At 39.4% G+C, this 11,777-nt stretch overlaps 1 protein-coding gene across 1 annotated transcript; it reads left to right on the plus strand.

Annotated features, from left to right (window-relative positions):
* Positions 1–249: 249 nt before the first annotated feature.
* LOC143105625 (uncharacterized) lies at positions 250–11,777 on the plus strand. The gene is made up of 5 exons (XM_076269661.1): positions 250–460; positions 6,542–6,670; positions 6,760–6,884; positions 7,078–8,015; positions 10,921–11,777. The coding sequence occupies exons 1-5, from the start codon at positions 336–338 to the stop codon at positions 11,080–11,082; spliced, it is 1,479 nt and encodes a 492-aa protein (XP_076125776.1). The 5' UTR covers positions 250–335; the 3' UTR covers positions 11,083–11,777.

Here is an 11,777-nt window from a genome sequence, read left to right on the forward strand (position 1 = left end):
TCGACAGGAGATGACGTACGTCGTATACTGATGACGCAAAGATTTACAGAAATACAGAACTGTTCTATACTTGCTGGTAGATGGTTTCTTTAGTTTTAGCTGTATTTTTTATTACTTGAAACAAAAGCATTATTCCATAGAATTTAAAGAGATGTATTATTCCGTAGGCTGTATTATCCAGACCCACACTCCTATTCAAAAGGTGGCGGTAATGCACCTAAAACCTGTTTGCTAACCGCCAAAGAAAAACTAAGAAGAAGACGAAGAAGAAGGTTCTTTTGCTGTCGGTTATATCCTGTCTATGGTTATATCTCGTACACAAAACAGATGACAACATGACTTCGGAGAAAAAGGTTGACAAGTGGAATAAAAGAAAACAATGTTCTGCAATCAACTGTAAGAATGACCAGTGTGACAGGAAACACGTGGCTTTTTACCGTTTCCCCAAAGACCCTGACAGGTAATTCCCGAAAATCTTTTCAAGTACTGTGTCTGCTGGTACTAGCATCACGTTAGCTTAGGCGACATGAAAAAGATTGGTCTAACTCTATGGTCTAAATATCAGTGATTACTTTAACTATTTTTTATCAGTAAGGCTGGGACGCTGGTTATGATGGCAGGCTTCACGCAATCCGGTGTTGTGCCCCTTCTGGTTTTTCCACTTAATGGCTTCCTTCCGCGTGCTTGTGTTGCTCACTACAGCTGCAGGAGCTGTCAGACATTCACAAACAAGTTGTTTTAGACGGATTTTAAGTCGCATTTCAAATCTACGCCATCAGCACTACACTACAGCCACTCGGTCGAAAGATATGTAAAATATACAGTTAAGAACAACATTATTCATACCCCTGGCAAATATATGGATTTAATATATTTGTTCTGAGTGAATATGACACTGCCACATGCCAAAAGGTTATAAGACAATGTGGTAGAAACATGGAATAAAAAAAAAATTAGCGTTGTTATCTTTTTGAATATTTTTATGAAAAAAATGGCCTGTCCAAAATGATTCATATCCTTTAATAATCAATGGAACATCTTTATTTTCATTCACAGCTCTCAAAATGGGTCTTATAATCTCCATGTCTCCTTTTTAACAGCAATCCAGGTTTTGAGTCAGGAAGGATTATTTGCCATCACTCTGGCATTGTGTTCACTTTTTTGATGGATTGAGGTCTGGACTCTGGCTGGACCATTCTAAAATGTTGACATTGTTCTCGTTTAACCATTTCTTGCTTTGTTTGACTGTATGTGTTGGATCATTGTGTGGTTTAATGCTCCAATGCTGCCTGTTGGGGCACATCTCTCGGCAGACTCGGCAGTGCTAGGGGTGTGCATCTTCACCACTGATACAATATGCATCTCGATACACTGCTAACGATACGATACATTAAAGATTCATATGAAACAACCACTGATAAGATAAGATACAATACGATACGATTCTCCCTCTTACTGCGATACTGTGCGATTTGATTCATCACAATGCAATACAGTGCAATACGATGTGATGCGATTCAGACAAATGTTATGCTATGGAAGACAAAGAGGTAGAGATAGTTCATGTTCGTTCGTTATTTCTACTGTGTGTTTCACACTTTTAACATTACTCTCCATTTCTAGAGTGTGCTTCACACTAGGAACAGGAGGGACAACTCTAACCTGACCCTCGCCAGATGGCTCCACTAGCTCCACTCATCTATCTGGAACCGATCCATTGAAGTGTTGCTTCAGAAGGCTGGGCCTAATCAAAAAATGCCATATGATTGAATAAGCCACTTGTCCGTCATCTATTGACGTGCTACTTCAACCACTCACATCGAAGCCAACCCGTGACGCTGATAACAGTCTCACGGTCGCTTCTCCACTATGTCACATCTATGAAACTCCCGCCCTGCGTCCTGATTGGCTGAACCATAAAGTTGGTTGCAGAAATCACTCTCAATGGAAGAGGTCCCAGATGGATGTGAGTGAAGCTAGGCGGAGCTAAGCGGAACGAAATTCATCTGGCTAGGGTCAGGTTAGGACAACTCAGCCCTAAACAGAAAGAGTGCTGCTCTGAGCAATAAAAAAAATACAAAAACCGTTCACACAGGTAGGCTACACATTGCAACTTCCTGCAAATGCAAAATTATTGAAAATGATGAACAAGGCATTGGCAGTCCCCATCTTTCAGTATAAAGAAATTGTATTTTAAGAAATTAAGATACATTTTATTGAATCTACTTTCATATTCTTCTGTTTACTATTGCATCATAGCCTACACCAGAATGTAATGGGGCAGCCGTGGCCCACTGGTTAGCACTCTGGACTTGTAACCGGAGGGTTGCCGGTTCGAGCCCCGACCAGTGGGCCGCGGCTGAAGTGCCCTTGAGCAAGGCACCTAACCCCTCACTGCTCCCCGAGCGCCGCCGTTAAGCAGGCAGCTCACTGCGCCGGGATTAGTGTGTGCTTCACCTCACTGTGTGTTCACTGTGTGCTGTTTGTGTTTCACTAATTCACCGATTGGGTTAAATGCAGAGACCAAATTTCCCTCACGGGATCAAAAAAGTATATATACTTACTTATACTTATACTTATACTTATCATTTGTCATTTCCAATCCATTGCCAGCTGCTGCTTCTGCTTTGCACTGCCTGAAGTCTGATTATAACTTCACTATACACACAATTTAACATAAAGACAATGGGTAGCCTATATTTGGGGTATATTTAGGCTACATAATATAGGCTTAAATGTCACTCGGACAGACCGACAGAATTTTTTTCCCCTCCACCAACAGCCTGTCCTGCACTGACACATAGCAAACTACATAGCCTAAATGAATAGGCCTACTATAGGTTTTTTCTAACTTTTATGCTCAATTTTTAACTACCTGCTTGCTTGTGAATGAAGTTATAACCTACTTTCCTTAGTTCAATTCGCCTTATTCACCCGGCAGCCAGAACGAGGCTACATGGTACACTTGCCTTCACTCTTCAGTCCAGCAGATGGTGGTAATGCACTCTGTTTGCAAACTGCCAAACAAATCTCACATAAAATAAAATAAGCATGGCCTGCTCTTCCTGAAAAATATACATGCTCCCTGAAAAAGATATGCATTCTCCCTGAATGATATGCAATGCATATGACATTCTTTCAAGATGAAGTACAATATTATTGAAATTAGGGCTGTCAATCAATTAAAAAAATAATCAAATGAATTACATACTTTGTGATTAATTCATCTAAATTAATCACATGCATCCATTTTTGCTATGAACATCTTAAAAACAAGTTTGCCAGATGAGTAAATCAATGAAGAGCCAAACCAACATTATAGACTAAAGTTCAACATCTCTTTTATTACAATTTTCCCTTTGGCTCAGGCATCAGCGTAGTTAAGTGCCTGGTGTCAGATGCCTGTTGTCAGTGGCCATTCAAACATGTAGATTTTAATTCACATAATTACTAGGTTGTTGTCTTTTCTATCCAGTAGGTGGCAGTCCAGGATAAGAAATAGTGCAGTTAAAAACAGTAAACAGTAGGAAAGCGAGAGAAAGAAAAGCAAATGTGTGGTTTGTGAAGTTATTGGAATGGAAATATATGTAACCACCCTTAACATACTTTTGAAGATATTTTGTTTCAAGTGTGCAACAAATGTAGTCAATTTATTAACACTTTGAATGCAACGCTGTTTTCGGAAGCCTGTATGCTAAATCCTCTTGTATGATGCATGTATGATGACCAGTCAGTCTTATGTGTGTATAATTGACTTGATCAGTTTATTTTCTCTAAATAAGATTTATGTATGAGTAGTATGTTGTTCATGTTGCAATAATTATTTAAAGCAATTCAACTATGAACCATAAACTGTGTGTTTAGATTGGATATGTGCAGCAAACAAGTGACTCTCTTACTCTTACATTGACTTCCATTGTATTAAAAGTGCACCACGTGTGGTGCAAAGTGGTACTGCAGGTCCAGTACAAATTCAGTGGATTTATAGACAATATTTTTAAAAAAATCTTATCTCAATGAAGAAACTCAGCAACAAGCCCAACTTTTGGGCAGATGATCCTCACATACAGAATGATATATGGTAAAATTTTAACAAATCCTGTTAACTGTCCACGTGGTGAAATGAGAAGATGAAAACAGGCTTTTTGAAAATCAAGCCCAATTTTTAAAAAATGCTCTGAAAATATTACAATTATAACAACCAAAGTTAATGCATGGACAGGACCTTATAATACATACATGAGTAGGGAAAAAATCTGATGAATTTGTGTCACATACTTTTTGAATGAGAAGCCCTCAAAGGTGATGATGTCTTTTCACATTATGAATTTATAGCCATTTTCAGAGCTTTCCAGAGGGGAAAGTACACAAGATACGTCTGATCCGATTGGATTTTTTAATTCAATAGGAAAATGTACTTCTATTCACATAGTTTCACTAATGTGTGTGAAATACCAAAAGAGCCAATAATGTTGGAAGTTGAACAAAAAGGATTGTTCACCACAATGCTTAAAATGACTTGAAGTTTCAAAGGGCTGTAGTTTTGCAACGATTAGTTATACAGATATACTATTTAAGATCTATGCATGGATTTGGTCTACAAACACCTGTGATTTCTTTTCTGATTTTTTCGGAGAGGGTCACCTGCCAAATTGTGCTGAAATTGGGTGATTTCACACGGAATGACCCCACAGCGTATTTTATGTTATAGCTATGGACACATATTATGGCTCGTTTGAAAGGTGAGAGTTTAAGCTCTCAGTGGGTACAAACAAACCGTTTATTTCTACATGCCTCGAGAAATCCCAAGCTAAACAGTCGCTAGTTTTCATCAAAATCCCTCTTTTTTTTAGAAATAGATAGATAGATAGATAGATAGATAGATAGATACTTTATTGATCCCCAAGGGGAAATTCAAGGTCTCAGTAGCATACAGACATCACAAGTAACATGCATTAACAGCAGAAAAAGTAATAAAAGTATGTAATATAAAAAACACAACTAAGCAATAAGGACAGTAGAAGATAAAGAATATACTAAAATACAAATTATACTAAACAACACTAAATCTAAATAAAGTCTGAAACAGTATCCACATAGTGTAAGGTAAGGTGCTCTGTGAGAGTGAGTGTCATGGTGATGGTGCAAATGAGTAAGTCCAACAGTGCAAGAATAAAGTCTAGAGACCAGCATAAAATAAATATGGACATATAAGAGAGTAAACAAAGTAATATAAAAAAAACTATATCAGTGCAAGAATGGGTTGACGTAATACGGTTACAGCCATTATACAAGTATTGATTTTAAAGCATTAAAGGAACCGTATGTAAGAAATGTATTTCAATTAATCATAAAATGGCCCTGATATGTCACTAGACATTAAGAAATCATGTTAATTTCAAATACTTATATCACTGACAACAGTAGTCCGGCCAGGATATTGTCATTTAAAAAGTGAAGTTGCAGCCCTCAACTGATGATGTTGTTGTGTTTTGTCATGTCATGTTGTGTTTTGGCCTGATGCGCCACCCTCCACCTATCTACTAATCACAAAGTCAGTAGTGTTTCGGCATCTGGGTTGGCAACCTTGAGTCAGGGGGGAGGGGATACACCGCACTACAGTAATTTGAAAGTGATTGCAGTACCAGTTTTGGCCACAATCTTACATATGGTTCCTTTAAGTATAGGTATAACAGTGGCCACAATCCGGCTGTGGGATAGAGGGAGGGGTTATGCATATGTGCTAATATAGCATGCAAACAGTGAAGCAGTAAGACAGTGGTAAAAAGTGGCTAGTGGACAGACAGTACAGTAATGGAGATATAGCGTCTTTTATGAAATATGCGTTGTTTGTGCCTGTCACTCTTCTGACACTTACATTTCGGTCAAAGGACTTGTGTAAGATAAATTTAGTTGTTCTGTTCACAAAACCACTTTTCTACTTCTGTCGGGCTCCATAATATTAAAAATTAAAATAATTCAGTGGAAATGCATGGATTCCAGTTTCTTCCAGTAGCAGCAACTGGAATCCATGCATTTCCACGGAATTATTTTTGGAATCTGATCCCTTATCATACCTGTTCATTCTTACTCGTCGCTGGACTTATCGTGACTAAATTCAAGATGGCTGCAAACACTAAACTTCGTGAAGATACTGTCTGTATACTAAATGTATACTAAATTGTAAGTAAACTACCTGTGCTTTTTCAAAGTTCTCAATGTCTCGTTTTAAATGTCAGGGCCCTCGGAAGTCTTCCAATGAAGTGTGGAGATACATTGAGCCTCGTAAATGGTGTAAAACAGTGATTTATTTGCATGGCTAGCCCGATGCCGAAGCACCACCATTGAAAAAGCTGTTGGTAGCATCGGCTAACTAGCGCCAGATTTTGGAGTGCAGGGGACAAGCCGAGATTGGCTATGAGACATACGTTCACACTCGGTATCATGTTTCAAAACACTTTAGGTCAATATCACACCGGAATTCTCCTTTAAGGCCTGCCAGTTGTGAATGACTAAATAAAAAGTCTACTGCCTCTTACAGGTGTGCCAGGTGGGTGCGGCATCTCAGAAATGCATCATTGAAGAAGATCAACTCTCAGCTGCTCCACAAGAGCTACAGGGTGTGCAGTGACCACTTTCAGCCTAGCCAGTTCAAGAAGCCATCTGATGTGTATGTATGCTGAAAAAATACCACAATCAAATTGAAATATTAATTGATATAAGCTTATTATAATTGAATAACAAACATTTTTGTTATAGCCATGCAGGATTGAAACGGAATGCAGTGCCCACAAGGGCAAATGCCCCTAACCCACCACCCCGACTTCACGTGGAGTTAAAGAGAAAGCCGCCAAAGCAACGTCAGGAGTTACCGAAAAAGAAACGTATGACTCAGTGTATAAATGCTATATAGATAGATATTTTCTCATTGTATAAATATGGGGAAACATTAAGAAGAGTGCTTATCACATTATTTGTGTTAATACAGGAGTCTTATTGTCTGTTAAGTGATATCAGTGCCTTGTCATTTTGTGTTAAAGTTTTTTTAGTTAATATATTTTGTCTTTGTTTTTACAGGCAAACAGAGTCATGTGGTTCACCCATCAAATGCAGGTGCATCCACTGCAGCAAGTGTTAAACAACCCACTGGTCCATCAGAGACAAATGGCACCGTACCAAATCACCTCACTGTAATATCTGTGGTGGCAAGACGTTTAGCGGTAGCAAAGGTATCACTGAAGTCAACGCCATCACAGACACTTGTCACTGTACCTAATGATGCTGTAACAAGACCTACAGTGGCACCACAGACATCACTTCTGCCGCCAAAGCCAACACAGACACCTGTCACTGTACCTGATGATGCTGTAGCAAGCCCTACAGTGGCACCACAGACATCACTGTTGCCACCCAAGCCATCACAGACACCTGTCACTGTACCTGATGATGCTGTAGCAAGACCTACAGTGGCACCACAGACATCACTTCTGCCGCCAAAGCCAACACTGATACGTATCCCTCTACCTGATAATGCCTTAACAAGCCCTACAGAGGAACCACAGTCATTTCTTTTGCCACCAAGGCAACCGCCACCCAAGCGTCCACCTACTTGCAAGGAGCGTCTGATGATGGAGAGGATCAAGAGTCTAAAGTCACGGGTGGCCAAGCTGAAGGCAGAAGTAAAGGAACTGAAGAAAAGCAGCAAAGTAGATACCATGGAAGCACTTATGAATCAGCTGAAGAAACTCCTACCAGCCCAAACCTTTGCTTTCGTCAGTGCACAAATCCGTGAATCACAGCACAAGTCGAATAATTTCCGGTGGACTGCTCAGGACAAAGAACTCTTTTTGCCCCTGCTACGAGCCAGTCCAAAGTGTTACAAGTTACTGTCCAACATTGTTCTTCTGCCAACTGCCCGTACTCTACAGAAGTATGTGCAGTCCACTGGTTTCAAATCTGACCAAAATAGTCTTGCCATGACGAAGCAGAAGAAGACCACTAAGCCTATAGATGAGGTTTGTGCTATCATTTTCATCAAGATATCATTATTATCAACAATTGATAAAACACCAAATCATAACATCAGTCATCTCAAAGCACTTCATAGTAAATTACAGGAATGTATGTGTGTGTGTGTCGCATATCTGTCGAACCGTTCATCCGATTGATTTCAAATTTGGCAGGTGTCTTGCTCAGTGGTGGAATGTAATGAAGTACAAATACTTTGTTACTGTACTTAAGTACATTTTAAACATATCTTTTCTTTACTTAAAGTGTAACTTCAGTGTAAATTGACCCCTAGCCCTGTTGTATAAGCTCACCACATGGAGCCCATCAGAAAAAGAATGAGACAATTTAGGACATGTAGGCCAAGTTATGGATAGGCAGCTTAAAGCAGACCCATTGGGAATTAAAACTGAAACTGAAAGTAACTCCCCACTGCCCCATGGGTCTGCTTTAAGCTGCCTGTCCATAACTTGGCCATGTTGTCCCAAATTGTCTCATTCTTTTTCCTATGGGCTGCATGTGATGAGCTTGAAAAACAGGACTATGGGTCAATTTACACGGATCTTACACTTTAAGTAGAATCTATAGTGCATACTTTTGACTTTTACTTCATTACATTTTGCAGCAATTATCTATTCTTCTACTCCACTACATTTCTAAAATACCACCGTTACATTTTATGATCAGTATTTTTTTTTCCTCCGACAAAAGGTCTACCTGACCGGCACACATTTGTCTTACCGGTGGAGTTGGGTTGCTACCAAAGATTCTAGAGTGCTATGTGCCCAGCTGTAAATCTTTGAACCAGCTTGCTGTCGGTGAAATGCACCGAAGATTCACTTAGCCGTGGTCACATGACATTTTGAACCACGTTTCGAAGCAGTGTTTTGAAACACTTGCACTTCAAAAGCTCAACACTGATCGAGCTGATTTGAGGCGTCAGTTTCAAGGATAACATCCTTATCATAGACACCTTTTTCAACATCTCACGCATTGAATAAACATTTCTGTACAATCTGGACCAGCAGAACTGGCATTTTGATCCACTGGATGTGTTTCCCTTGTGCTCCTCGTTAAACTTCGGACTCTCATGTTTTGCTTAATGATTTTTAACTCAGCAGATCACCCTAGTAGATAACCAGAATTACAGTCTCCAGAATTGTAAGTCAGAATGTAAACTGGGCCGCAAATGGTAAGCACAATTACATAAGCCTAAAACTAACTAGCCTACAATATAACATAAAACTAAGTAGCCTATATTATTACCTAAAATTTACTTAATTAAAATGCCACAGCCCATAGGGTTACTGTTGTTTTTATTAGAATATAGATATTAAGAGAATAAATTGTTATGCAAATACTTTTACTTTTAATACTTAAAGTACATTTAAAAGCAGGCACTTCTACTTAAGTAGGGTTGTCATTGTGGTACTTTTACTAGAGTAAATATTTCTCTGGTTATTTGTACTTTTACTTTGCTCCGGGCATGAGTAAGTGCAGTGCCAAGCCTGACGTTGCTTGGAAAAGAAATGCAAAAGATATCATTGAATATATCGGTGAAAGAAGCACACATTGGCTTTTACTCTACTGTAGCCACTCATATGTCTGTGTGTTTGGGTGTTATTTGCATATCTGTCGAACCGTTCATCCGATTGATTTCAAACTTGGCAGGTGTCTTGCTACGGACACGAGTAAGTGTAGTGCCAAGATTGACGTTGGATAAGAAATGCAAAATATATTGTTAAATATATCAGTAAAAGAACCACACATTGGCTTCACTGCTCTGCTGTAGCTTCTCCCCTCTCATAGCTGTCATAGAGCACTCTAGGCTGATTGAAACGAGCGATAATGGTCCCGCATTTAAGGACGTTTCTACATGCAAAGCAGCTACAGACAAGGAGTGGCAGAAAAACCGTGACGTCACTTATAGGCCATCAGAGACTGTTTTTGCGTCGCGCCATTGCAAATTTCATATGATGATTCATCATTCCACAAAATGGTTTGTTTTCTCTATCTTCAAGTTATTCAATTGGCTAAACATATAGTCTTAACTCAAAGCCTTAGACGTATGGAATTTTGATCAGTTACAGGCAACGACCAACGAGTGGCAGACAGTGTGATTTTACTTATAGGCTACCAAAGATTGTTTTTAAGTCACATGATCATCGTTGTAAATTTAATATGATGATGCATCATTCCACAAAATGGTTTGTCTTCTCTATCATCAACTTATTCAACAGTCACTGCACATTTATTATATTATACTATTCAGTATTTATCATTGAATGCTTAGCTGGAATGATTTTTTTCCCCATCATCCTGTTTTTAAAGCAGGCCTACCGGCATGCAATTGGGCTACAGGTTTTTTACAGGAATCGCATGTTTGAAAGGACACTGCACTAGTAGTAACAATAGTCAATCAACCAATCAAGCCAAACTTTATTTATATAAAGGAATAAAATGCAAGAATTGGTATTTACCCACACTCGTCACTGGGTCATTTGGCATCGTTTTTTCAATGTGCAGGGTTCCATGAAAGTATGGCTCTGCCATGTATGTTGGAAAATTATCCTAAAGTTGTACTCAGTCGAAATGGGTTGATAAACTTTGCAGCCCTTTTGTGTTACTAAGGTTACATATCGTAATACCAGGTGTTCCAGGAGCACATTGGCACTGACAGTCACCATTTCCCCCAACATAATAAATGTAACAATGACAAAATGAGTGTGAAGCAGGTATTTTAAGGAAAGAAAATTACATTCTGTTGTGTTTAATGTAAGGGAAAAAACAATAATTCCCTTTGAAAAAGCACTTGATGACAGTGTCAGTTATCTTACTATTGTCATAATATGTCTGGTTTTATTTATGACATGGTAATTTGGTAGAGCTTATGGCTGATATTTGTTTTTCCAGATCAGTGATTCTATTCTGGAGTCTGTTGATGACCCTGCAGAGTGTTCTTTCACTTCACTGGAACAACTGGAGGTATTGGAGTGTCCTTTTGTACCGGAGGAACTGCAGGGTCCTTTTCCACCGGAGAAACTACTGATGACCCCCCTGAGGATGCCATACTGAAATAGGCCCTTTTCCACCAGATCAACTGTTTCATATTTCTTAACACTGCTGGTGGAAGTCCCCCTTTATCTGTGTCTTCACGTGGCAGGAACTGGGGGCGATTGTAGTTCTTTGAACACCAATTCCAGGGGCGTTTTAGTTCCAGTTTCAGAGAATATACTCACAGAAACCACGAGTGATGTGTGCTTAGTGAGATGACGCCACTGGTTTCAGCAACGTCTGCCTGCCTTTGACCATGATGGAAGTATACTGGTTTACATGGCAGGGTATATGGTTGGCAGCGGGGAGATTCACAGACAGTATAGAGGGATTCTCTGGCTCACTTTGGAGTCCTGAGGAACTCTATGGTCCCCATGAAGCAAGAACAGGACTCTACATGGCCGCAGTATGTGTAATGAAGCACAAAGTCTGACTCGTGGTCATTTGGACTTCCTTATCTTGAGATGTTCACCAGCTGTGTGCCCTAGACACTTTATAATTATGCTGCACTGACAGGAATGTTCTTAAAGCAAGAGACTCCTCGTGCTCTGGCTAAACTCTGGACACCATCAAAGTGCAGACTGATGAAGGGGGCCAAAGCATAAAATACTTGCAATCATAAATGTAAACCATTTTATTATAATGTCTGTATAGGCCTGTGCTCTATATGAAGAATCAAATAAAAAAGCAGGTAGAAGCCAACTGCATTTTGTGTA

Source organism: Alosa pseudoharengus, unplaced genomic scaffold, assembly GCF_046254945.1.
Source record: "Alosa pseudoharengus isolate Yale_2024_CS ecotype anadromous, Long Island Sound unplaced genomic scaffold, YU_APseudo_1.1 YU_APseudo_1.1_scf_6, whole genome shotgun sequence".
In the NCBI taxonomy this organism is placed as follows: domain Eukaryota; kingdom Metazoa; phylum Chordata; class Actinopteri; order Clupeiformes; family Clupeidae; genus Alosa; species Alosa pseudoharengus.

Bases quoted from the DNA above. Each gene is read 5' to 3' on its own strand.
- LOC143105625 (XM_076269661.1), top strand. From the start codon at position 336: ATGACTTCGGAGAAAAAGGTTGACAAGTGGAATAAAAGAAAACAATGT. The intron at 461-6,541 runs GTAATTCCCGAA...TGCCTCTTACAG, and splicing joins TTCCCCAAAGACCCTGACAG to GTGTGCCAGGTGGGTGCGGC. The intron at 8,016-10,920 runs GTTTGTGCTATC...TTGTTTTTCCAG, and splicing joins CCACTAAGCCTATAGATGAG to ATCAGTGATTCTATTCTGGA.